This window comes from Salmo salar, chromosome 09, assembly GCF_965601325.2.
Source record: "Salmo salar chromosome 09, fSalSal1, whole genome shotgun sequence".
Classification (NCBI taxonomy): Eukaryota; Metazoa; Chordata; class Actinopteri; order Salmoniformes; family Salmonidae; genus Salmo; species Salmo salar.
The window spans coordinates 63,762,055-63,789,603 of record NC_138299.1 but is presented as its reverse complement, the minus strand read 5'-3'; the positions used below and the strand labels follow the sequence as shown (position 1 = coordinate 63,789,603).

The window sequence follows — 27,549 nt, the reverse complement described above, 5'->3', positions numbered from 1 at the left end:
AGGTTCAAATTTGGTCCAGTCCGGGTCCATCTGTGGACGTTAACATCAAGGCCAGGGTGGACTTGACCACGTTTCAACTACTTTTTAATGTCCATGTACGTCCGGTGTCAGTTGTTGCTCAGTGGGTGATGATGCTGGTTAAAGTAAATGAAAAGAGAGAGTAGGTGTCAGTAAGAGCTGGGAGAGGTGACATTAACTGGAGTGTGAGAGAAAAGGCAGAGAGAACGGGAGGGGTTGTCCAGAATGACTGTTTTAACAATCTTGGTTTGACCTCCAGACAACAGAAAGACAGAAAACAAAGTATACCGTGTACCAAACATTAGGAACACCTTCCTAATATTGAGTGAATAACACAAAAACATGTTTCCACTAGCACAAGTATTTATACCCTTCTTTAGGCGGAGTCTCCTCCTATTTCAAACTAGAGAGAGAGAGAGCTCCTCTTTGAGTGGCATGCCTATAATTTAAGATCCACACTAGCATAATTAGACCTAGGCTAGAAAATGGCAAATGGCACTCATAGAAAGCTGTGAAGAAGATGCACGTTATGGCTGGTGACGTTTCCTCCTGCTATGATTATGTACACTCTTAGCCCATGTTCTGCTTGGATAGCTCTATGTACAGTTGAAGTCGGAAGTTTACATACACTTAGGTTGGAGTCATTAAAACTCGTTTCTCAACCACTTCACACATTTCTTGTTAACAAACTATAGTTTTGGCAAGTCGGTTAGGACATCTACTTTGTGCATGACACAAGTAATTTTTCCAACAATTGTTTACAGACAGATTATTTCACTTATAATTCACTATCTCAATTCCAGTGGGTCAGAAGTTTACATACACTAAGTTGACTGTGCCTTTAAACAGCTTGGAAAATTCCACAAAATTATGTCATGGCTTTAGAAGCTTCTGATAGGCTAATTGATATCATTTAAGTCAATTGGAGGTGTACCTGTGGATGTACCTTCAAACTGGGAAAATAAAAAGAAATCAGCCAAGACCTCAGAAAAAAATTGGAGACCTCCACAAGTCTGGTTCATCCTTGGGAGCAATTTCCAAACGCCTGAAGGTACCACGTTCACCTGTACAAACAATAGTACGCAAGTATAAACACCATGGGACCACGCAGCCGTCATACCACTCATGAAGTAGACGTGTTCTGTCTCCTAGAGATAAATGTATTTTGGTGCAAAAAGTACAAATCAATCCCAGAACAACAGCACAGTAAAATGACCTTGTGAAGATGCTGGAGGAAACAGGTACAACAGTATCTATTTCCACAGTAAAACGAGTCCTATATCGACATAACCTGAAAGGCCGCTTAGCAAGGAAGAAGCCACTGCTCCAAAACCTCCATAAAAAAGCCAGACTACGGTTTGCAACTGCACATGGGGACAAAGATCGTACTTTTTGGAGAAATGTCCTCTGGTCTGATGAAACAAAAAATAGAACTGTTTGGCCATAATGACCGTTGTTATGTTTGGAGGAAAAAGGGGGAGGCTTGCAAGCCGAAGAACACCATCCCAACCGTTGTGGGGGTGCTTTTCTGCAGGAGGGACTGGTGCACTTCACAAAATAGATGGCATCACGAGAGGGAAAATTATGTGGATATATTGAAGCAACATCTCAAGTCATCATTCAGGAAGTTAAAACTTGGTCGCAAATGGGTCTTCCAAATGGACAATGACCCCAAGCATACTTCCAAAGTTGTGGCAAAATGGCTGAAGGACAACAAAGTCAAGGTATTGGAGTGGCCATCACAAAGCCCTGACCTCAATCCTATAGAAAATGTGTGGGCAGAACTGAAAAAGCGTGTGCGAGCAAGGAGGCCTACAAACCTGAGTCAGTTACATCAGCTCTGTCAGGAGGAATGGCCAAAATTCACCCAACTTATTGTGGGAAGCTTTTGGAAGGCTTCCTGAAACGTTTGACACAAGTTAAACAATTTAAAGGCAATGCTACCAAATACTAATTGAGTGCATGTAAACTTCTCACCCACTGGAAATGTGATGAAAGAAATAAAAGCTGAAATAAATAATTCTCTCTACTATTATTCCGGCATTTCACATTCTTAAAATAAAGTGGTGATCCTAACTGACCTAAGACAGGGAATTTTTACTAGGATTAAATGTCAGGAATTGTGAAAAACTGAGTTTAAATGTATTTGGCTAAGGTGTATGTAAACTCCCGACTTCAACTGTATTAGCATTGTTTTCACAAGCCGATGAGAATACGGAGTCTGTAGACAACATGTCATGTTTTAATTTTTGCTTTGAAATTCAAGGTGACATTGCTCCCCATTTTTAGTGAAGTGATGATGCGTACAGCACATTTCCCGCAGTGTGATTGTTTTCACTCTCATGCAGTATTAGTGTTGCACTGTCACTATGCAGGACTGAGCATTGCTTATTAGGCGGGGTCCTTAACCAACAATGCTTTCTTATGCATGAAACCATGCAAGAAAAGTGACAGATTGGACTCCATCCCCTTTTCCATTGCCTGTTCCATTCCCTAGTACAGTGGTTTCTAACACTTTTTGTCCTAAGCTCATTTAATGTGATTTCCAGACTGGTGGCTCTCAGATCCCTTTTTAGCACAGGCATGCACGCACACACACAAAAATGCTGGGATTTGCTTTTCATCCTCTATGTTCAGTAAAGATTATTCACTGTTTGTGGCTCATTCTTTTTAGTTGGTTTTGATTCTACTGTTTGTCTCCTCTTGATCTCCTGTTGTACATTATTGTTTTCGTAGTTTTTTCTGGATGTACAGTAGTATATTTATATAAAGCAATTAAAGTACACGCAACTCCTAAATACTGCGTTGAAAATATGTTTTAGATCATTAATACAAATGTGTTACTATGATCTGTGGAATAATTACAACAGAATTAACAATTTTTTGTCATCTAAGCTAGGAATGGCATCACAGTCTCACAGATGACAATGTCTAGTGGTTTAGATATCCATCAATCTAGAAACCCCCCAAACTCAGCCATGTCCATGTCAGCCGCATCCTTGGACCTAATCTTGGTTCGGAGCAGAAGATTGCTCTTCCTGGTACCGCAGGTCCAGCTCCACAGAAGCCTCTGAATGTGTTCAAACAGGTTGCTGGTCCACCTCCCAAGACGCCTCTGGGTGCGGTCAAACACTTTGCCGAACAGAGAGTTGACCCACGGTGGCTGGACAGTGACTATGTTCCTGACCACTCTCCTCTCCATGCGTCTACAGTCGATGTGGGACTGCAGACTGAGTGGCGGCTGGACGGACAGGCGATTCTATCTCTGACAGATGTGTGGGAAACGCCCAGCATCTCAGTGCTAGAGGCGTCACTACAGACACCCTGGTTCAAATCCAGGCTGTCTCACAACCGGCCGTGATTGGGAGTCCCATAGGGTGGCGCACAGTTGGCCTTGAGCCCTTTTACTGCTGATACGGAGCCCCGCCGATCCATCACGACTGGTCTACCGACGTAATCCACCCGAGGGGGTTTTCAACAGGCTCCTCTGTTGCGACGTCCCCAAAATGCCCATCTGCTAGCCTGCTAGCTGCGGCCCGCTAGCTGTCTAGAGCATATCGGACTGTTAGCTGAAGAGGTCCATCAGCCAATTTTCTTGGGCTACAATACCTATTTTGCCAATTGGCCTGGACCCTTTTACTACACAGAGCCCTGCCGATCCATCACAACTGGTCTGCCGACGTAACCGCTCGAGGGGGCTACAATTGACTCTTCCGTCGCTACGTCCCCCTATGGCCCTTCTGCTAGCCTGCTAGCCCCGGCCCACTAGCTGTCTGAACTGCCGTGTCTCCAGCCCACCTAGCTACTCACTAGACTCCATGATCACTCGGCTACGCATGCCTCTCCCTAATGTCAATATGCCTTGTCCATTGCTGTTTTGGTTGGTGATTATTGTCTTATTTCCCTGTAGAGCCTCCAGCCCTGCTCAATATGCCTTAGCTAACCTTTTTGTTCCACCTCCCACACATGCGGTGACCTCACCTGGTTTAAATGGTGTTTCTAGAGACAATACCTCTCTCATCGTCACTCAATGCCTAGGTTTACCTCCACTGTATTCACATCCTACCATACCCTTGTCTGTACATTATGCCTTGAATCTATTCTTCCGTGCCCAGAAACCTGCTCTTTTTACTCTCTGTTCTGAACCCACTAGACGACCAGTTCTTATAGTCTTTAGCCGTACCCTTATCCTACTCCTCCTCTGTTCCTCTGGTGATGTAGATGTTATTCCAGGCCCTGCAGTGCCTAGCTCCGCTCCCATTCCCCAGGCGCTCTCATTTGTTGACTTCTGTAACCGTAAAAGCTTTGGTTTCATGCATGTTAACATTAGAAGCCTCCTCCCTAAGTTTGTTTTATTCACTGCTTTAGTACACTCTGCCAACCCGGATGTCCTAGCCGTGTCTGAATCCTGGCTTAGGAAGGCCACCAAAAACCCTGAAATTTCCATCCCTAACTATAACATTTTCCGACAAGATAGAACTGGCAAAGGGGGCGGCGTTGCAATCTACTGCAGAGATAGCCTGCAGAGTTCTGTAATACTATCCAGGTCTGTGCCCAAACAGTTTAAGCTTCTACTTTTAAAAATCCACCTTTCCAAAAACAAGTCTCTCACCATTGCCACTTGCTATATACCACCTTCTGACCCCAGCTGTGCCCTGGACACCATATGTGAATTGATTGCCCCCAATCTATTGTCAGAGCTTGTACTGTTAGGTGACCTAAACTGGGACATGCTTAACACCCTGGCTGTCCTACAATCTAAGCTAGATGCCCTCTATCTCACACAAATGATCAATGAACCTACCAGGTACAACCCCAAATACGTAAACACGGGCACCTTCATAGATATTATCCTAACTAACTCGCCCTCCAAATACACCTCTGCTGTTTTCAACCAAGATCTCAGCGATCACTGCCTCATTGCCTGCAGCCGTAATGGGTCTGCGGTCAAACGACCACCCCTCATCACTGTCAAACGCTCACCCCTCATCACTGTCAAACGCTCCCTAAAACACTTCAGCGAGCAGGCCTTTCTAATCGACCTGGGCCGGGTATCCTGGAAGGATATTGACCTCATTCCGTCAGTAGAGGATGCCTGGTTATTCTTTAAAAGTCCTTTCCTTACCATCTTAAATAAGCATGCCCCATTCAAAAAATGTAGAACCAGGAACAGATATACAGTGAGGGAAAAAAGTATTTGATCCCCTGCTGATGTTGTACATTTGCCCACAGACAAAGAAATGATCAGTCTATAATTTTAATGGTAGGTTTATTTGAACAGTGAGAGACAGAATAACAACAAAAAAATCCAGAAAAACGCATGTCAAAAATGTTATAAATTGATTTGCATTTTAATGAGGGAAATAAGTATTTCCCTCTCATCTGTACAAACAGTACTACGCAAGTATAATCACCATGGGACCACGCAGCCGTCATACCGCTCAGGAAGGAGACACGTTCTGTCTCCTAGAGATGAACGTACTTTGGCGTGAAAAGTGCAAATCAATCCCAGAACAACAGCAAAGGACCTTGTGAAGATGCTGGAGGAAACAGGTACAAAAGTATCTATATCCATAGTAAAAACGAGTCCTATATCGACATAACCTGAAAGGCCGCTCAGCAAGGAAGATGCCACTGCTCCAAAACCGCCTTAAAAAAGCCAGACTATGTTTTGCAACTGCACATGGGGACAAAGATCGTACTTTTTAAAGAAATGTCCTCTGGTCTGATGAAAAAAAAAAATAGAACTGTTTGCCCATAATGACCATTGTTATGCTTGGAGGAAAAAGGGGGAGGCTTGCAAGCCGAAGAACACCATCCCAACTGTGAAACACGGGGGTGGCAGCATCATGTTGTGGGGCTGCTTTGCTGCAGGAGGGAATGACGCACTTCACAAAATAGATGGCATCATGAGGATGAAAAATTACGTGGATATATTGAAGCAACATCTCAAGACATCAGTCAGGAAGTTAAAGCTTGGTCGCAAATGGGTCTTCCAAATGGACAATGACCCCAAGCATACTTCCAAAGTTGTGGCAAAATGGCTTAAGGACAATAAAGTCAAGGTATTGGAGTGGCCATCACAAAGCTCTGACCTCAATCCTATAGAAAATTTGTGGGCAGAACTGAAAAAGCGTGTGCGAGCAAGGACGCCTACATACCTGACTCAGTTACAGCAGCTCTGTCAGGAGGAATAGTAATAAATCATTCTCTCTACTATTATTCTGACTTTTCACATTCTTAAAATAAAGTGGTGATCCTAACTGACCTAAGGCAGGGAATTTTTACTAGGATTAAATGTCAGGAATCGTGAAATACTGAGTTTAAATGTATTTGGCTAAGGTGTATGTAAACTTCTGACTTCAACTGTATATAAACTGAACAGTACTGGACCCAACCTTGTGGAACACCACGTGATATCTATGACAGGACTTTTTTTATACTTACATAGAAATGCCACAAATTGTTAGTAATGGAAAAGTCATGAAATTCCATCTGTCAAAATGTGTATGAACCCATGCTTCTTACTGTAACGTCTGCTTCCAACTCACACTCTCAAACACGTAGATCCCCTGAACGCAGCTCATTTTCCTGCCCACTTTCCAGCTCACACTCTCAAACGCACAGATCCCCTGAACGCAGCTCACTTTCCAAATCCCAATCACCTGAATTCTGATCACCTGTTCACACACCTGTATGTCATTACCACACACTATTTAGTTCAGTTCTTTACACCCCATCATTGTGAAGTGTTGTTTGTTTTGTGACACACTTCTATTCTGAGCTCTGTTTTTCCCGTAATCTAAATCCTCCCGTGTATGATAGTTTTTTTTCCTGCATCACTAACTACTCCTTTTGCCTATTCCCTGCCTGTACTTTAACCTATCGGATTTCCTGTTATCAACCTATTGCCTGATCTCCCTGATGACGTTACTAGCCTTTTCCCTGTCTGTACTGTTGCCTTTTTGGACCCCCTGTGTATGACTTTCTGTCTGCCCCTGGACCCAGCTACCTGCCTCCTCCTGTGGTCCTTTACAAATAAACACCTGCTGCGCCCTGCTCTTGAAACCAGCTCTCTGTCTCCCATCGTGTTCATTACACTTACTGCAGTGCTCTGCCCCAGAATCATTAACCTAATATGTTTTACCTGACAATTGTTTCTGGTGTTCTCCCTAAGATCTGGAAAGCGACACATATTCGCCCCCTATATAACGAAGGAAATCCTTCTGACTTAGATAACGACCATCCCATTTCTAAATTATCTTGCCTTTCCAAATGTTTTAGAATCCCTGGCCAACTCTCAGCTAAGAACTTTTTAAACTTTTCATCCTATTCTTAATGTGCACCAGTCTGGTTTTAGACCTGTGCATAGCACCGTTTCAACTGCTACGCTTGTTCTAGATGATGTGTTAAATTGCTTAGATTATAAAAACCATTGTGCTGCCTTATTTATAGACCTTCCCAGGGCCTTCGACACTGTTGACCGTTACATTCTCATTCAAAGGTTGAATGAAATAGGCCTGGATCAGGCCTATACAGGTGGTTTGAGAATGATCTGTCAACCCATGGACGTCTATGAGTATCTGCGAGCATGCTAGCAGATACCCATAGACTCCGAGTCATTGAGCTAACGCTAGTTAGCATTGGCTCTCGAAACTACCTCTATCTTCCTTCATAATGGACACAGAGACATAAAAATGGTATCCACAAGTTCATCTGACTCTGGGAAAATCCCAAAGTACCCATTTAAACCACAGGTGACAGTTTTATTATTCACCGCTTCATCCTGTATCAAAAGGCTGGCTGGTCCTCATTAAAGTCCCGTAGATCACTTCGTTATTCCCTTTTTGTTTACTCAAGCTTCCGACTTACCTAACTCCGCTGTTAAAATATAAAAACATGAGATACCAAACCCGTTCACAAGGTTGGTTAACTCTTGAGGTTCCTTGAGTCTCCACCGAACTAGATAAATCCACTTTTAGTTTTAAAGCACCTCATTGCTGAAACCAACTACAAAATACATTACAATTGTATGTTCTGGTGCTGCTCCTGCAATTCAAATGATTGATTGGGGACCTTCTTATTGACGAATGTAATCGTTTTTCTTCAATTTCTGGTGTGGTGGATTTTACTTGTTTTATATTTTATTTTATTTTATTTTAGATTTTGCTCCTATGAAATTGTATATACAGGGCTCCCTTGTGAAAGAGACCCTGCTTAAATAAAAGTTTTAAAAAATGCAGAGGTTGTGCTGGCTGGCAGCTGGCTAGGTGTAGATCTCTGTACAGACAGAGCAGCGGAGGTGGTCTTCCAGAGAAGAGGAAAACATGGCCATATCGGAGCTGACTGTGTACTGTGGTCAAATGAGAAATTTAAGATAAGTCTGTCCCTAAAGCACAGAGTCAAATTAACCTTTGCTCTCAGCCTCAAGTGATTGGTGTTTCTATCTTATCTGAAAGGGCGGAGCATTCCCTTATCAAACACACACAGGCCAATACTTTTCCCACAGTAACTCTGGTCTTATCCATGACCCAACACATTCATGGTGTGTTTATTACCGTTAGGCCAAACCAAATGACATTGCACTGTCCGTGCACCATGTTATTGTATTGAATGGCTCCAAAGTGTATGTCATAGTTCCTGTATCATATTGAAGCCCAAGTATCAATATGTGTATTGAATCACTAAAGATACACACCCATAGAATTATCTATGGGTCAATTCCTGGACAACTGAGGCAAGGCATTCTCCATATTATTATCAACAAATAAAACTATACCTTGACTACTTGAAATTAAACATTTTGAGAACTTGAATTTAGAAAGTCAAAGCTGAACCTCTTCAAGGTAGATAGTCTTCACAGAAAGCTTGGCCTGATAAAGGGGTCTCTCATCACTCATGGAAAGAACCTAAGGCCTCTAAGGGGACCTCAAAGAACATGTTTGAAAATGTGATCAATGATTGTTTTGGGAAGGTAAAACATTTTCCTTGCAAAACCCCCAAAGGATGTCTCTGCAGATACTGTGCATTTTTAAAAGGTGAAACCAGAATATTTCAAACTTCAATTGTGATCAAAACACTTTGAGCAGCCTGTTTCAAGCCACAGAACAATCCATAAAAACATCCTCTTTTTGCGACTACCCAGAGAACTTCCATGCATTTATCCATTTTGGTATGACATTTCATGTCACTATGACATTCAAAGGCATGAAGTCTACAGCTTTCAATAGTGGTCTTGATCTGGTGCATTCGCTATGAGTTCCTGAGCGATCAACGTTTCAGCAAAGACGCACAGACTTCAGAGAAGGTTTGTCATTTGGTTTGAAAAGTATTGATTTTCTTCCCATTTTTAAAGCTCTGTTGAGTGCTGACCTCGGTAATAGGAGGTTGACATGCAGGACAAGGCCATTCCTCATCCTTTTACCTTTTCCTTTTTCATTCTTGCCACAATTTGCCTCGGGGTCAGCCCCTATTCTCCTAGGACATCACTCTCTCACGTTATGATCTAAACTCTGTAATGATGCTGCAAATTGCACTCCCCTTCACCCACACAACTTGCCGTGTGAAAAGTTGAAGACTAATTGCCTTTCATTGGTTGGTGTCATGTTGTTCATTCCGCTTTGTGAAACATTTACAATTTGTCGAATACTCCCAGAAGCTTGGCATTAAATCAATCGGAATAAGGCATGGCAACATATGTATTTGGTAGGCTACAAATGAGCACACTTGCAGTACCGCATCGTAAATCACAATGGCTGCCTCAGTGCAGGGGAGGAAAGGAGCATTTTTCTCTTTCCCCTGTTCCTTTTGCTCTACCTCCTTAAAGACTCAACTGAACGAATAACCCAATCCAGGGTGATAAGGCCACTCTTTTTTCGCCCGCGGTTCATCGATCTTCATTCCTGACAGACTTTTCAACGTTTGTCTCCTTGCCTTCCACCAGACTGCAACTGCAACTTCCGATGTCTGGCAGATTGACGCTCTCCTGCTGATGCTAAGCGCCCCGCTCGAGGAGGCCTTGGAGTTGTTTCATCAGAAATACAAATTGCCTGGCAGTCAGGAACCCTCACAGAGTGCTGGTGGCGAGCAGGTCCCTGACTCGCTGCTTAAACACCAATCAAAGTTGGCCAAGTGTTGTGGGGGCTCGAGGCCTCGACTTCACCTTTCTTCATCTCCAGACTTCATCTATTGGAGTTGTATCCCTTTTTCCGCGCAGCGCAAATGACTATTACGTAAAGCCCAACTGTCTTTGCATTTGCAGTTAATACTGTTGTTGTGATTCAGTATTGCTTCTTGAATTAATGAATAGGCCTAGACATTTCGGTGAAATATGGCTTATTGAATTACTAGGATTTACTGCTGCAGTGCTACTAGCTTCCTTACTAGCTACTTGGTGAGTTCTGAGGAGCCTGACATGGGTTTCCCAAAACCCAAAATAACTTTCTATTGAAGACGCAGTCGGAATTTCCCGCCACCCGATAGTTTGAAACTGTGGCTTTGGGAAAAATAAAGCATGTACCAATGAGTGGTTGATATTCATGGTCACATGACAGTAAAATTATATTTGGAATGGCCACAGGTGACTTTGCCAGATCACGTCTCTCAGCCTCCTCATGCATATACTGTACAGTACAGATTCAGCTCTCAGAGAGGGTTAGCTTTTTTTTGGGAAGTATAATCTACTAGGAGATGGATATAATAGTCTATAGTAGATGACACTTTTAGCATGAACTACCCATGAGAGTAGCTGGCTATGCAGGATGCTGATGAGGAGGAGGAAGGTTTGGAGTGTAGCTCGCTCACTTAGCGTTAAAATGCCATTGATTTGAACATAGCTGGCTTGGTTAGGGCGAGCAGCTAAACTGGTAGGGACTCAAGCTTTTGTTAGCTTGCGCTGCTAAAGGAGGCCCGCTCGTTTGGAAGAGAGTGCCTGAGAGGTTCTTTGAAGTGAAACGGAGCTAACCAACTTCCATTCCCTGAAGAGAGAGTGAGCCTAGCCGCTCAGGCGCTGTTTAGAAACTCCCTGTTTTGCTCCAGTGAATGGAGGACATGAGGTGAGGCTGCTTCTTCCAGCAGCAGGCTTCTATTTCAAACAGATATTTCCACAACCCCCATTTCTGCGCTGACTGTGTGTTTCTATTACCTGTTGAAGCCCACACTTTCTTCCTGATAAATCCCTCATAGGGAGTTGAGTAGAGATCAGATGTCCGTGGCTAGAATATTGAAGTAGCCCTGAATTGACTGCACAGGTGGAATAATTGTCATTTTACAATGTAAAAATATGAACCCATTATGCTTACAAACTGCCGAAGGGATACAATAGTACTACTGCTGGCACTTTCAGGCTGTCATTATCTGTGAAGGATAGCCTATCGAGGCTGATGAAGACAGAGTTTTTCCCTCCCCAGACTCAGTCTTATGTCATGGGCCACATACTGAATATATGCTAACTGTGAATTGCAGTGGATTAAAAGTTTCTGATAAATGGCCATATGTCAACATTTGGTCTGCTTATGTCCCATGTGTCCTCAGGAGACAGAGGGTGCACTACCCTGCCTGCTGGTGCTGTATGGGGACCACGGGATGTCCGAGACGGGCAGCCACAGGGGCTCGTCTGCGCACGAGGTCAACACCCCCCTGGTGCTCATCAGCCCTGCCTTCAAGAGGAAAGGTAAGCACTTTCATTGGCTCTCCTGTTATCCTTTAGCCTGTCGCTCTCAGTCTGTCTTGCTGTCAGTGCGCAGCTAGGCACATTCCCACCCGTGTTCAAATCCATATCACAGCACGGCTCCGTAACGATATAGTGAAAATATCGTAGCTTCGGTCCACCCCTTTTATATGCATTTACATTTGTTTTCACATAGCCACATTTTCCCTTTTTCCCTGATTGGGGATTAATATCACTTATGATAAGCAGGGGCCTAATCCAGAGTGCCTGAGCCACACACGCATACACGCCTGGATAAATACAGTTGAAGTTAGAAGTTTACGTACACTTAGGTTGGAGTCATTGAAACTCGTTTTTCAACCACTTCACACATTTCTTGTTAACAAACTATAGTTTTGGCAAGTCGGTTAGGACATCTACTTTGTGCATTACACAAGTAATTTTTTCCAACAATTGTTTACAGACAGATTATTTCACTTATCATTCACTGTATCACAATTCCAGTGGGTTGACTGTGCCTTTAAACAGCTTGGAAAATTCCAGAAAATGGTGTCATGGCTTTAGAAGCTTCTGATAGGCTAATTGACATCATTTGAGTCAGGTGGAGTTGTACCTGTGGATGTATTTCAAGGCCTACTTTCAAACTCAGTGCCTCTTTGCTTGACATCATGGGAAAATCAAAGGAAAATCAGCAAAGACCTCAGGAAAAAAATTGTAGACCTCCACAAGTCATCCTTGGTTCATCCTTGGGAGCAATTTCCAAACAACAGTACGCAAGTATAAACACCATGGGACCACGCCGCCGTCATACCGCTCAGGAAGGAGACGCGTTCTGTCTCCTAGAGATGAACGTACTTTGGTGCGGAAAGTGCAAATCAATCCCAGAACAACAGCAATGGCCCTTGTGAAGATGCTGGAGGAAACAGGTACAACAGTATCTATATCCACTGTAAAACGAGTCCTATATCGACATAACCTGAAAGGCACCTCAGCAAGGAAGATGCCACTGATCCAAAACCGCCATAAAAAAGCCAGACTACGGTTTGCAACTGCAGATGGGGACAAAGATTGTACTTTTTGGAGAAATGTCCTCAGGTCCGATGAAACAAAAAAATATAACTGTTTGGCCATAATAACCATTGTTATGTTTGGAGGGAAAAGGGGGAGGCTTGCAAGCCGAAGAACACCATCCCAACCGTGAAGCACAGGGGTGGCAGCATCATGTTTTGGGGGTGCTTTACTGCAGGAGGGACTGGTGCACTTAACAAAATAGATGGCATCATGTGGAACGAAAATTACGTGGATATATTGAAGCAACATCTCAAGACATCATTCAGGAAGTTAAAGCTTGGTCGCAAATGGGTCTTCCAAATGGACAATGACCCCAAGCATACTTCCAAATTTGTGGCAAAATGGCTTAAGGACAACAAAGTCAAGGTATTGGAGTGGCCATCACAAAGCCCTGACCTCAATCCTATAGAAAATTTGTGGGCAGAACTGAAAAAGCGTGTGCGAGCAAGGACGCCTACAAACCTGACTCAGTTACACCAGCTCTGTCAGGAGGAATGGCCAAATTCACCCAACTTATTGTTGGAAGCTTGTGGAAGTCTACCTGAAACGTTTGACCCAAGTTAAACAATTTAAAGGCAATGCTTCCAAATACTAATTGAGTGCATGTGAACTTCTGACCCACTGGGAATGTGATGAAAGAAATAAAAGCTGAAATATATCATTCTCTCTACTATTATTCTGACATTTCACATTCTTAAAATAAATTGGTGATCCTAACTGACCTAAAACAGGACATTTTTACTTGGATTAAATGTCAGGGATTTGGCTAAGGTGTATGTAAACTTCCGACTTCAACTGTAAATATATAAACATACACATACTCTCTCTCACACAACTGAGCTCTGACTGTGAGAAACGATGACGTATTTCACGTACACACAGACACCACCATCTCTCAGCTGAGCTCTCACACCGTGAAAAGCGGTGACGTCTTGACACCGTGTGAAGAGGAGCTCGTTAACATCTCGCCTCTCCGTGACGAACGTGTCGGTGGCCGCCCATGTGAATGTGATAATTGTTTCCTCATACGCCACATCTATTTCCGAGATCACTACTCATCTACGTGATTTTATTTCAGGCGGATCAGATTGTCCTGAGAGACTGGCTGAGAAATGATGCACAGGTTCATAGAGTAGCTTGTACTGTAGGGCCTCTGAGACGTGAGCAGAACAGCAGAATTCATCTTCTGGATTGACCTGTCAACTCAACTGTCAGTATTAAGATTGAGCTTTTATCAAACCGAAAAACTGGACACAGCATTGATAAAATACAAATATATATTGTTGTTGTATTTTAAGTTGTACTACACAAACTAAATCAATAATTATTATAAAAATATGGCATGGTAGGGGTTGATTAGGGATTCAAATGTTCTGCCCTGTAACTTCTGAAATGATTTTGAATGGGAGTGAATTGTGTGTCCCCAGAAGGTCATTTATACAAGAATGTGTGCCTCCTTGCAGGCATGTGTTTCTGTGTCCTGAGATGCTCCCCTCAATCTATCTCCTCTCTTTACTCCATATAACCAGTGGGGATGGAGAAGCCACCAACAGTAGAGCAGGTGGACCTGACCCCAACCCTGGCCCTTGGTCTGGGCCTGCCCATCTCCCAGAACAGCGTGGGCCGCTTCATCCTGCCCGTGGTGGAGGAAGCCTCGCTCAGAGACCAGCTACGCTTCCTGCACCTGAACGGCCACCAGCTGAGCTGCCTGCTGAAGGACAGCATGCCAGCCTATGAGAAAGGTAAGAGGGAATGGTGCAGTGCAGTGGTAGTGCCAGATCAGAGCAGAGAAAGGTTAAATCAGCTCCCAGACTCCCAAATCCAGAGAGTTGTCCGTGTGTACAAAGCTAATCAGAAAAAGCCAAGGACAAGTAGCTAAGTTCAAGTGTGTTACTAATACAAACACAAGCAAGTATACAGGCGCTTAGGCACATACATACCATTTGTGGCGTGGGCACACACAAATACACACACACACACACACAGCATCTGGCCCTGGAATCCTTTAAGTCTGTAAATAAATGTATTGACACCCGCAAAGGATTCAACAGGGTTGAGTCACAAAGATTGCCTTTGGTTGCCTCTCTCCAGAGGACAATCCTGCCCTCCTTTCCCCTCTCTCGCTTTCTCTGTCTGCACACACACACAGCCCCCCTCTGCAGGGTTCTACACTCTCCTACTTCTATTATCTTACTGAATCACTGTCAAAGAAAGAAACAAATATAAAGGATAAGATTATCCACCTTAAGGGGTTCTTCCTCACACACACACACACACACCGCCCCCGTAGTTCCATTTCAATCTTGGCTGCTGTGTTTAGAGTGTTGTATACAGGTCAAAGCGAGGCTGTGAGACACAACAGAAGAAGTCTGGGCCCGTATTCACAAGCATCTCAGAAAAGGTCCTAGGAATCCCTTTTAAGACAACAAACCTCCCAGCTTAGAGTAGGTTTTAGGATAATGTTAAGACACTGCTCAGACAAACTCTGAGCCAGGAGTAAAATTATGTCATAGAAGTTTATCTCAGCTGGTAATCACGACACTTTGAGGTACTGCGAAGGAAAGATAATGATGTTTCTCATTGACATTGTTGAAATGATGGGGAATAACCAATCGTGATGAGGCATCGCCAGCTGTGAACTCTGTATCACGCTTTAGACTGCCACAGTGAATGTGACTGGACATCAAATATTGCAATGGTAAAATGTTTGTTATACTGTCATTTTCGCCTGACATGATCACTTTGCCTGTTCTTAATTATTGCCTGATATGTTGGCATGCATACTTTTTTATTTTTTTATTTTACAATTCTGATGGTTGTTAAAAGCAGAATTTTGACAATGTTACCATTATATCAACACACTCGTCACTCCCGTTTTACAACTCTAAATCGCTTTGGCTTAGTAGGCATCAAGTCACTTGCCGATAATGTTGTATATAATGTTCCATACAACATTTGAAAGGCCTATCATTTTCATTGAACACAATCCAAGTTAACATAAGCTCTAGGTTTCCTTCAATTGCCCAATTTATAGGCATGTCCAATTTAGGCATATTTTTTAACAACGTGATATTGCGCTCCAAATGGATAACTTGAAATAACATGATGTAGACAATTAAATAATTGAAAGAAAAACATGTTTATTTATTAGCGTAATGGTTATGACCATTGATTTCTGAAATCATTTAAAAAAGCGCAAGAGATACTGTTGCATGTAGGTCTACATTATTTATGGGTTGATCATGTAGAAATATCAAAGCATTATTTTAACAACACCATATTTATATTATCAAGACCTGCTTGTAACTCCTAACTGCTCATGAGCTATCCTAAATATCTGTTGACTAGGTGGGACTCTTATCACCAAAGATGCTTCATGCTTAGCTTTTATTTCTACCCATAAGAGTAGGAGTAAAATGTCTCTATTCTCAGCGCTTAGGACCAATTGTCTACTCTTGAGACGCTTTGTGCACACGGATCCTGTGCTTGGTCTATTACAGTGGATGTTCTGTAATAGGTCATTTAGACACTCTCTCTTCCCAGTTTTCAAAATTGCTCCTGCACTTTTATGTGGTTCATAATTTAAAAAATGGGTGGTCTCAAATGTGCAATATAAATGTACAGAAATAAGTGGTACAGAGGTAAAAGTGGTTCACATGCAACTCCAGGGTTGTGGGTTTGATTTCCTCAGGTTCCCCATGCTAAATATGTTCATTTAGGCGCTGTTTGACATGTCAGAATCCCTTGATGATTCTCTGCGGTTGTTCCAACTCTACAGTATAGGAACATATTCCATATTCATTGGCGGTATGGTTCCCACCTCAGAATGATCTGTGATCTAGTTCTGTAGAGTGTGTGCGGGCATGTTTGTGTTTGCATGTGTCTCTCATCAGAGTACTTGAACCTGATCAAAGCCACGTCTCACAACGCAGATTTGTGTTGGTGAATGTGGCTGCATTTACAAAGGCAGCCACGTTCTGATATTTTTTTTGTTACTAATTGGTCTTTTGACCAATCAGATCTGCTTTGAAAAAGATCTGATGGGATTGGTCAAAAGACAAATATCAGAATTGGACTGTCTGTGTAAACGCAGCTTGTGTCAAAACAAGCCCTCTAGCGACACACATGTTCTTTCACTGAGTGCTACGTCACCTACACTCCCCTCCATATGTATTTGGACAGCGAAGCTAAAAATGTTACGTTTGGCTCTATACTCCTGCATTTTGGATTTGAGATCAAATGTTTCATATGAGGCGACAGTACAGATTGTCATATTTTATTTGAGTGTGTTTTCATACATATCTGTTTTACGGTTTAGAAATGAAAGCACTTATATATCTATTATATAACTAGTCCCCCAATTTGAAGATGACATAAGTATTTGTTCAAAGTTCACTTATAGTGTATTAAAGTAGTCAGAAGGGTTGTATTTGGTCCCATATTCCGAGCAAGCAATGACTACATCAATCTTGTGACTCGTTGAATGCATTTGCAGCTTATTTTGGTTGTGTTTTGTCCAATAGAAAGTGAATGGTGAATAATGACTGGAGTGATCTTCTTTATCATCCAACAAGTTTGTAAAGGCAAAAGCTGGATGTAGTCATTGTGTGCAAGGAATATGGGACCAAATACTACACTTTTGACTGCTATATATACACTATCAGTGAATACTTATGACATCTTCAAATGTGGGTACTAGATATATAAAGTGCTTTCATTAAAAACTGTAAAACAGATGTTTGAAAATACCTTCAAATAAAATGTGACATTCTGTGCTGTTGCTTCATGTGAAACATTGTATCTCAAATCCAGAATGCTGGAGTATTGGACCAAATCAAAATGTTTAGCTTCACTGTCCAAATGCATATGGAGGGGAGTGTAAATCGACGCATAGATACACACAGACATACACACGTGCACACACACACACAGTCCTACATAGTTACAGTGTAAGATTGTGTTTACATTAAGTACATATTTTAACGTGACGAAAGGTATTCATTATGGAATTTGACTACAACACCACACCCTCATGAGAGGGTAATCACACTCTGTGTGTGTTACCTGGCAGACTATAGCATAGAGCAGTATTTCTCCATTTATTGCATGTGTGTTAATTTAATGTCATTTATTTTATTTAAAAGGCAAGTCAGTTAAGAACAAATTCGTATTTACGATGACAGCCTACCAAAAGGCTAAAGGCCTCCTGTGGGGACGGGAGCCTGGGATTAAAAATAAAAAATATATAAATATAGGACAAAACACACATCACGACCAATGAGACAACACAACACTACATAGAGACCTAAGACAACAACATAGCAAGGCAGCAACACATGACAACACAGCATGGTAGCAACACAACATGACAACAACATGGTAGCAACACGACATGGTAGCAGCACAAAACATGGTACAAACATTATTTGGCACAGACAACAGCTCAAAGGGCAAGAAGGTAGAGACAACAATACATCCCGCAAAGCAGCCACAACTGTCAGTGAGAGTGACCACGATTGAGTCTTTGAATGAAGAGATTGGGATAAAACTGTCCAGTTTGAGTATTTGTTGCAGCTCGTTCCAGTCGTTAGCTGCAGCGAACTGAAACACTGCCCTAAGTAGATGGGATGTCAATCCGCTTGTATTCCCTCTGCAGTGGTATTCTGACTGCATTGTGAACGTTTTCCACACACATTTACCTTGAATAATCATCCTAGATGAACTGGAGAATTTGGGGCACTGATGTACCATAAATCAAGCATACCAGCTTCAGCTTATTATTTTAGCAAGAGTGTATCTTCTCCTCCTCACAGATTTCCCAATCATCTTTTAATCACAGCTTTTTGTCCCATAAGTGAGGTGCGAAGAAACTACCTTCAGAATACCCTAAAGTTCAGATTGTTGGTAGAGGACTTCACTGAGGAATGAGGTTGTTTTTTAGGATTTTGTGTTTTGTATTTTTCTTTATGGGTTTCCTAATGCTCCTGCCTTGATTGTGTAATTGCTTGGTCTTGTCATGCAGGGCTCCCTCAAAAAAAGAAACTATGGTCTCAATGGGACTTCCCCTGCCTAAATAAAGCTTAAATAAATATATGTTCATAATTTGAACCAAGTCACTGTCTATCAATTCACCGACACCCTTTCCCCTCCATCTCTTTCCTTCTTTTATTTTGGGACTCCGGTCTTAAGTCACCCCATGGGCCTCTAAATGATGAATGCACATTACTGTAGAAAAATACATGCTAATCAATCACAGTGGCTGCTTATTGCAACTGTAATTTAAAACATATGTATATTGCAGTACAGTAGCTCAAGAGAAAGGAGAACTCACACAGGCCTTAAATTACTATTCTGAGTTTGATCTAAAATGGCTGCCAGGAAGGTCCTTGTCTACACTACAGATTATTCAGCTACATTTTTTCACTCGCTAGTTTCCATAGTGATTCTGGGACAACTTTACAAGCAGTGAACCTAAATCTTGAGTGTGAAATCTGGCCATTACAAATGTTAGATATTAACCGCAAAGCATCCTTGTGAGATTGTCCTTACTATATATACGACATCTGCACAAGCAACCATCTCACACCTACAGCAAATGTCTTGACAAGCACAGACAAGACATGATGAAAATGCTAAATTCCGTCAGTGGCGTGCGTACCTCATCTTTTTTTTTTTTCTTCTTGTCTTTATCACATATTTAAATTACTGGACCTCCTTTGAGAGGCTTTTCATTTTTCCTCAGTAAAAGGAACAGAGGACCATATGGACTTGTTAATCTGTGAGAAATCTCTGATAGAGAGAGTTGGGCAATTGGAGAGAGTGGCTGTTCTTAAAGAGAACTCTGCAAGGTTGTGGTTATTGCTGTCCCAGTCAGTCACCTTGATTAAGGCAGACTTAATGCAAGTTAAATAAAGGCTACATTTAAAAAAATAAAATGTCACATCCAGCCAAGGACATAGCAAGTGATCCGATCCTAAATTCAACCACTCGCTGTAGTATGAGAAATTACAGTGTGGCCGAACAAATTGGACTGACACAGTAGTGCCTTTATCGAGGCTGCTCGGCCCTTTCCCCTTTCGACCTTACACATGTGCATCTCAAGGTGAGCATACATGAACAATTACATACAGTGCTGGAATGAAAAAGATGCTGGTACACATTTTTAGATGTTCATATTTTAGTGCGATTGGGCGTTCACGGAGGGGCGGACATTGTGATTTTGTCAGGATTGTGACCTCTGACTGATGTGTGTCACGAGTGTTGATCTCAAACCGAACACTTGGCCCCTAAGCACGTTACTGAGTGGTCATTTGTTTTTGCTGTTGTGTTCGATAGTGATCACTCGAGTCTGCAAGTGTTTTGGCCCAAATTAGCATTGAGACGATGAACACTCCCAACTGCCACTTATAAATATTCCAAAATGCAAAATCCATCCGTGAGCATCTATCTTGTAGCATGACTCACTTGCAGTGAAACACGGGCAGTGAGGACCCCGGGGCAGACACAAATGCATAGTCTGATAGACAGTGAGAAAGTTGTCAAAACAACAACATCTCTCTACTCCTGCATAAACTATGTGCAATTGTGTTGGTCACCAGCGATTTCATCTGCTGGTTTTAGCTTGTTGTAGCCTGCCTGCTGCTAGCTAGCTTCACTGACAAACACAGGGATGGAATTGTATTTAGCGCTAGCTAAGGATGTTGGTCACCGAGCTGATAAACAGCATGTAGGTTGTCGCTAATTTACGACAGTTTGACAGCTTGCTGATGAAGTTGTAGACATGTTTCCAAAGCGCCAATCGTTACGGCGTAATGTTGGGTCAGCTAAACACACAGCACACCAGCAGACTCCATACTGTACTGACTCCGGGCAGAGAAGGTTGTTTGCTGCTTCATTAAAACTTGTTCATTGTGATAAAATAATGTCACTACAGTAGCTAGCTAACCAAGAGCGGTGTGTGGGTAAAATCACCGGGGGAAGCCAATCCAGGAAAAAAGAGCCATATTACAACCTATGTGTTGTGATAATTGCATTGTTTGCTCTATAATTAGTTCATATGCCTTGACGCCGTTATATATAGGCCTAAAGCCGAGACAATAAGAAGACACAGTGGCAGAATGAATTCAAACACATGTTTGTTTCATTACAAGACCGGAGAACAACATCTGTCCGGTGAAGTCCACAAAACATATTGCATGTAGAAAACAGTTACATTACCTACAGCATGGTCAAGTAAGGTGATGTTTCCGACATTTTGGTACTACAGTCGTGGCCAAAAGTTTTGAGAATGACACAAATATTAATTTCCACAAAGTTTGCTGCTTCAGTGTCTTTAGATATTTTTGTCAGATGTTACTATAGAATACTGAAGTATAATTACAAGCATTTCATACATGTCAAAGGCTTTTATTTTTACAATTACATGAAGTTGATGCAAAGAGTCAATATTTGCAGTGTTGACCCTTCTTTTTCAAGACCTCTGCAATCCGCCCTGGGATGCTGTCAATTAACTTCTGGGCCACATCCTGACTGATGGCAGCCCATAATCAATGCTTGGAGTTTGTCAGAATTTGTGTGTTTTTGTTTGTCCACCCGCCTCTTGAGGATTGACCACAAGTTCTCAATGGGATTAAGGTCCGGGGAGTTTCCTGGCCATGGACCCAAAATATCGATGTTTTGTTCCCTGAGCCACTTAGTTATCACTTTTGCCTCATGGCAAGGTGCTCCATCATGCTGGAAAAGGCATTGTTCGTCACCAAACTGTTCCTGGATGGTTGGGAGAAGTTGCTCTCGGTGGATGTGTTGGTACCATTCTTTATTCATGGCTGTGTTCTTAGGCAAAATTATGAGTGAGCCCACTCCCTTGGATGAGAAGCAACCCCACACATGAATGGTCTTAGGATGCTTTACTATTGGCATCACACAGGACTGATGGTAGCGCTCACCTTGTCTTCTCCGGACAAGCTTTTTTCCGGATGCCCTAAACAATCGGAAAGGGGATTCATCAGAGAAAATGACTTTACCCCAGTCCTCAGCAGTCCAATCCCTGTACCTTTTGCAGAATATAAGTCTGTCCCTGATGTTTTTTCTAAAGGAAGTGGCTTCTTTGCTGCCCTTCTTGACACCAGGCCATCCTCCAAAAGTCTTCGCCTTACTGTGCGTGCAGATGCACTCACACCTGCCTGCTGCCATTCCTGAGCAAGCTCTGTACTGGTGGTGCCCCGATCCTGCAGCTGAATCAACTTTAGGAGACGGTCCTGGCGCTTGCTGGACTTTCTTGGGTGCCCTGAAGCCTTCTTCACAACAATTGAACCGCTCTCCTTGAAGTTCTTGATGATCCGATAAATGGTTGATTTAGGTGCAATCTTACTGGCAGCAATATCCTTGCCTGTGAAGCCCTTTTTGTGCAAATGATGACGGCACGTGTTTCCTTGCAGGTGACCATGGATGACAGAGGAAGAACAATGATTGCAAGCATCACCCTCCTTTTGATGCTTCCAGTCTGTTATTCAAACTCAATCAGCATGACAGAGTGATCTCCAGCCTTGTCCTTGTCAACACTCACACCTGTGTTAACGAGAGAATCACTGACATGATGTCAGCTGGTCCTTTTGTGGCAGGGCTGAAATGCAGTGGAAATGTTTTTGGGGGATTCAGTTCATTTGCATGGCAAAGAGGCACTTTGCAATTAATTGCAATTCATCTGATGACTCTTCATAACATTCTGGAGTATATGCAAATTTCCATCATACAAACTGAGGCAGCAGACTTTGTGAAAATTAGTATTTGTGTCATTCTCAAAACTTTTGGCCACAACTGTACTTAACAACTATTGATTTAGAACTACGGAGAGTTACCGCAAGTTACAAAGAAAACAGGAGCTGCCTCCACTATTCCAGCACCATTTCAACTTCAACATTTCAACACCATCTAATCACCTCTGCTTAGTCTAATACAGTGACAACTAAAAGATACCAAATAAATATTTAGTATTTCAACGTAAGCTAAATCATGTATGATGTGGCTGTCCATGGTACTGATTTGTGTGTGTGTGTGTGTGTGTGTGTGTGTGTGTGTTTGTGTGTGTGCTTGCAAGTAGAAAAAAACATGTTGAATCACCCTACTTGTAGAGAAACGCCAATGCCATCCTCCTCTTTCATTTTGCCTAAACGGTCTATGACTCTGTCATACAGTACACACTTTTAGGTTTTGTTGTCTTAGGCTACCTGGCTAAAATACTTGCTCGCTAGCCTAACTTCCTTTCCTGGGCAACGATACGCCATGCCAGCTAGTTAACATTAACCTACTACATCTAGCTACATGTTGAACTTCCATCCTCTCAGGCCAGGGGCACGATGTGTGAATTTATGGTTGGATCAGAATCGCCTTTATAATCATTGGCCAGTACGGAGAATTAAGTAAACCCACAAGTCCGGGGCCTCCCGAGTGGCGCAGTGATCTAGTGGCACTGCATCGCAGTTGCTAGCTGTGCCACTAGAGATCCTGGTTCGAGTCCAGGCTCTGTCGCAGCCGGCCGTGACCGGAAGACCCATGGGGCGGCGCACAATTGGCCCAGTGTCGTCCAGGTTAGGGGAGGGTTTGGCCGGCAGGGATGTCCTTGTCCCATCGCACTCTAGCGACTTCTGTGGCGGGCCGGACGCATGCACAGTGACTCGGTCGCCAGGTGTACGGTGTTTCCTCTGACACATTGGTGTGGCTGGCTTCCAGGTGAAGCAGGCATTGTGTCAAGAAGCAGTGCGGCTTGGTTAGGTCGTGTGTCGGAGGACGCATGGCTTTCGACCTTCACCTCTCCCCAGTCTGTATGGGAGTTGCAGCGATGAGACAAGACTATAACTCCTTTAATAGAAAATAGTACTGTTTGTCCATCTTGTCCTCAAAATAGTCAGAATTAATCTAAGATAACTCAAGAAATCTGTCATTAAATTTGACGTTTTTCTGAGGATATTTTAGTCGCGCAATGAAGAATACCATTGAAGAAAGCACTCTTTACTTACTTTTAAATGTTCATATTTTTAAATATTCATTTGGATTCTTGCCGAACCTAATACAGAGAATCTCTGTATTCTGTGCACCCGACTGGAACAGAGGAGCTGGAATCTAAACCTTTTGATTAGGAGATGAAACAACCACAAACCACTTTATTCTTACTCTGCGGAGATGAAAGTTTGAATTCTTCACATGCTCAACAAAACCAGTGCTTACAGTGCGATTCAAGAAGTACACTCCCACATGTTGGGCCTAGTTCAAACATGCTTTCTTCCTGAAGGGAAATAATGTTACTTTAAAATAGTTACAGGCCAGTTTATATAGCCTGTACTTCTTATTGCAATACAGCGCTTTTCCCATCTAATTTCTTTCTTCTCCAACCGTCTGTCTCACTGGCGGTTGGTATTTGATTGATTGAGCTTATTTATTTGTTTCTCTGGAGTGGAGGAGGTACAGAGGTTACGAATGAGGGGAACAGGAGGTTTGTGTTCTTGCTGACGTGGCTCATTTCTGTCCTAATTGCCGTAGCATCCCCTTCTCCGAAAACTTGGCCAGCCACCTCGGTGGGAAGGCAAAAATAACACTGATGGTTTCATGACTCAGCAATATGACAGTGGATTATTGAAGAAGTCCTCGACTTGTTGGAATTATTTGTACTACAAGTGAAGTACCGCCCTCAGCCTCATTGACAACTCCCACTTCTTTTGATATCTGTTTTTCAAATGATTAGATAATTTTTTGTGTGGATTCAGCTAAAGCTAAACCATTGTTTCATTAAAATATGCTGTAATAAACTTTGCATTTCACAAAATTGGGATAACAGAATAATTAAATGATTAATAGTGAGCGTTATCAATTATGACTGTGACGAGAACAGTATCTCAATACTTTTTTCTATGGCAAAAATGAAAACACAAAGCAGACCAGTAATAATCGTATTAGGAGACGATGGGGAGGTAATAAAAAACCTTGTCCATGCCAGGCCAGGGCATTCATCTCTCCTAACCCTTGATCAATTAATTCAATTACAGTTTCATTATGAATGGATGGCGTGTCATCTTCGCTTATGTTTGAGGAATTTGTCACCTGAGAAATCAAAGCGGGACATAGGGTGGATCCTGTGTGTAGTATACAGTAACTGAATGAGTAAATGAAATAGTTCTTATTGTTTTTGTAATTGGTGTTTAGCAGTATAATTGGTTACATTAGCTGCAGTGTTAGTCTCTGTTGAAGTGGCAGTTGTTGTAAAATGGGGATACAATTGTAGCGTTTTGGCAGTACAGCTAGTAAATAATTAATAGAGACATATACTGTATATGATCTACTTTTTAGAGCTAGTCTCCTCAAAATATGTAATATTTATAGGCTCTATGTCTGTCAACCAACAATGGGTCGCATTCATCAACCGGATTACTTTGTTACTTTTTCGTGTCCATCAGAGATGAACTGATGAAAGTGTAATGACAGTTCACGTTCGAGTATACAGCCCATGTCTCTCACTCTCATTTACACTGTCTTTTTAATATCTTTGATTTGCTAATAACTTCAGGCATCTTGTGGATACCTAAAAAGGCCATCCTCTGACCAAGGACCGTTTGTATTGTTTGATTCATGCCTATGGCTGAAGGCTCTTATATTTCCACCTCCATTCCTGTGTCTGACATAATCACAATCTCCATTTATCATAGTTATCCTCATATTATTCAGATAGAGGCGCCGGCAAAACGATGGGTATCAGTCAAGTTGTATGCGTTCTAGAACAGTTGGACAAAGCGAAGGGTTGTTTTATTATACTCTACTTTTGAATGTTGTTGTTCCCAAAATTAGAGCTGTGACGGTCATGGAATTCTGGAACGGTCATGACGGTTCTTTTATTTTCATGGCGGTCTTCATCCATAATCGTTGGCTACATGATTATACAATTACCATGCCAGCCATAGCCAAAATGCTATTTTGGAAGGCTATTAAAATGCTTGAATGAAATGAATACAGAAAAGTGAACAATATTGAATGGATTTTTTTTTTTAAATATCCTGGCTATGAGTTGGCAACGTGAATTTAAGTGAATTACGAGCGGACTAATGGAGCTATAAATCTGCGTACAAATTATATGGAGTGAACGTACTGTTGATTGGTTATCGATTATGCTTTTCTCCAAGTCTCCAGCGCAAATGATTTGAGCATGTTTCATTAATTACATTTGTGTAAATCATTAACCGTGGTTTCTTACTAACACAGGGGTAACTATTAGTGTATTATTGTGTTATTGCCGCTGTACAACAGATACAACACAGTCTTGCAAGGTGCTACTGTTAGTTATTGTGTGTCTACCTTTGCCACTACTACCACTACTAATAATAGTTAGTTTGTTGTTCATGTGAAATTGATTGACATCTTATATCACTCACACTTTGGCATAACACCTTCCTTTCCTCGACCCTCCTCTCATAATTGTCTCCCTCCCTCCCTCCTCTCTCTCGCCCACAGAGGAGGGCTACGAGCAGTTCCGCGTGGCGGAGAAATCCCATGGTAACTGGTTGAAGTTTGTGGTGGAGGGCAACACATCAGAGATGCTGAACAACATTGGGAAGAAGGTGCTCAAGCAGTACCTGGAGGCCCTCAGGGTCATGAGCGCGGCCCTCAGCAAGCAGATGGGCAAATACGACATGTATTCCATGGTGGTGGGCATGGTCCTCGTCTTCCAGGTGGGTAGTGGGTGTTGCCCCCCCAGACGCTTGTGTCAGTTTGGGATTCTCCCCATGAATGGTTAAGGTTAGGATTGGGGGGGAAGGGAAACCTGATCCTATGTCTGTACCTAGGGGAACTTCACCCCAGAGCTGGGAGTGAGGGACAGGACGTTACATGATGATGATGATAGTGGTGATGATGTAGTCGGTAATATCTTGTGTGTGTGTGTGTATATATATATATTGTACTTTGCATGCAACCCATAATAAGACTATGCAAAGTCTATTAAAATATTATCTGACTCCATAAAGACAATTTAGCAATGTGCAAGCAGGACTGTTGAGGAATAGGCTATAGGATAGGCTATAGGAATAGGCTATCAAGAAATGTCTGAGAATTGAATGATCAATGCTAGTAGATTTAAATTGCAAACTGAATCAATTCACGGCTAAACCATAAGTTTCTAGTTATTACTGGCATTATCGAAGAGAGAGAGAGAGAGAGAGCTAAGTCAAGGTCCGAAAGACCATGCCACAAGAGGTCCATGGGGAGGAGCTAGAGAGAGAAGTCAAGGTCCTAAAGACCATGCCACAAGAGGTCCATGGGGAGGAGCTAGAGAGAGACAGTGTAGTTACCTCACCAAATCAGGACATGAACAAGAGAGAGACAATTCATCTAAGACCAATGTATAACCACATGACCTGTTAGAATTCAAAATCGGAGTTGTTGACCAATAGCAGACTTCCAATCAGATATCATCAGACGTACAGAATGTTATCACAACAGCACCTCTTTTTCCCAGAATGTGACAGAATGGGGGTTGTCGAGAGCAACACAGATATTTCAGCATAACTGAGAAACACAATAGAATACTGAATACAGTGTCGTCATGGACATGTCAGGGGCTGCCTGTACATGCTGATCATGATGATGATGAACACTTGTATACATTATACCAAAAGTGTTATGTACAGTACATATGCATGCCAGTGCATGGTATGTGTGTGGCCACGGTGGGATATTGCTGATGTTTTTTTATATTGAATGGTATTAGCCTAAATGAGCACTTTGCATTGTAAACTGGTGTTATGTGGTAC

The 27,549-nt window shown here is 42.3% G+C and overlaps 1 protein-coding gene across 1 annotated transcript in view; it reads left to right on the top strand.

Moving 5' to 3' along the window:
* LOC106611537 (GPI ethanolamine phosphate transferase 2, catalytic subunit-like) overlaps positions 1-27,549 on the top strand; it is a 145,631-nt gene that overhangs the window by 47,203 nt on the left and 70,879 nt on the right. Inside the window, 3 exon segments of the mRNA XM_082955571.1 lie at positions 11,551-11,689; positions 14,287-14,499; positions 26,252-26,469. Of these exon segments, the coding sequence (XP_082811697.1) occupies positions 11,551-11,689; positions 14,287-14,499; positions 26,252-26,469 (570 nt within the window).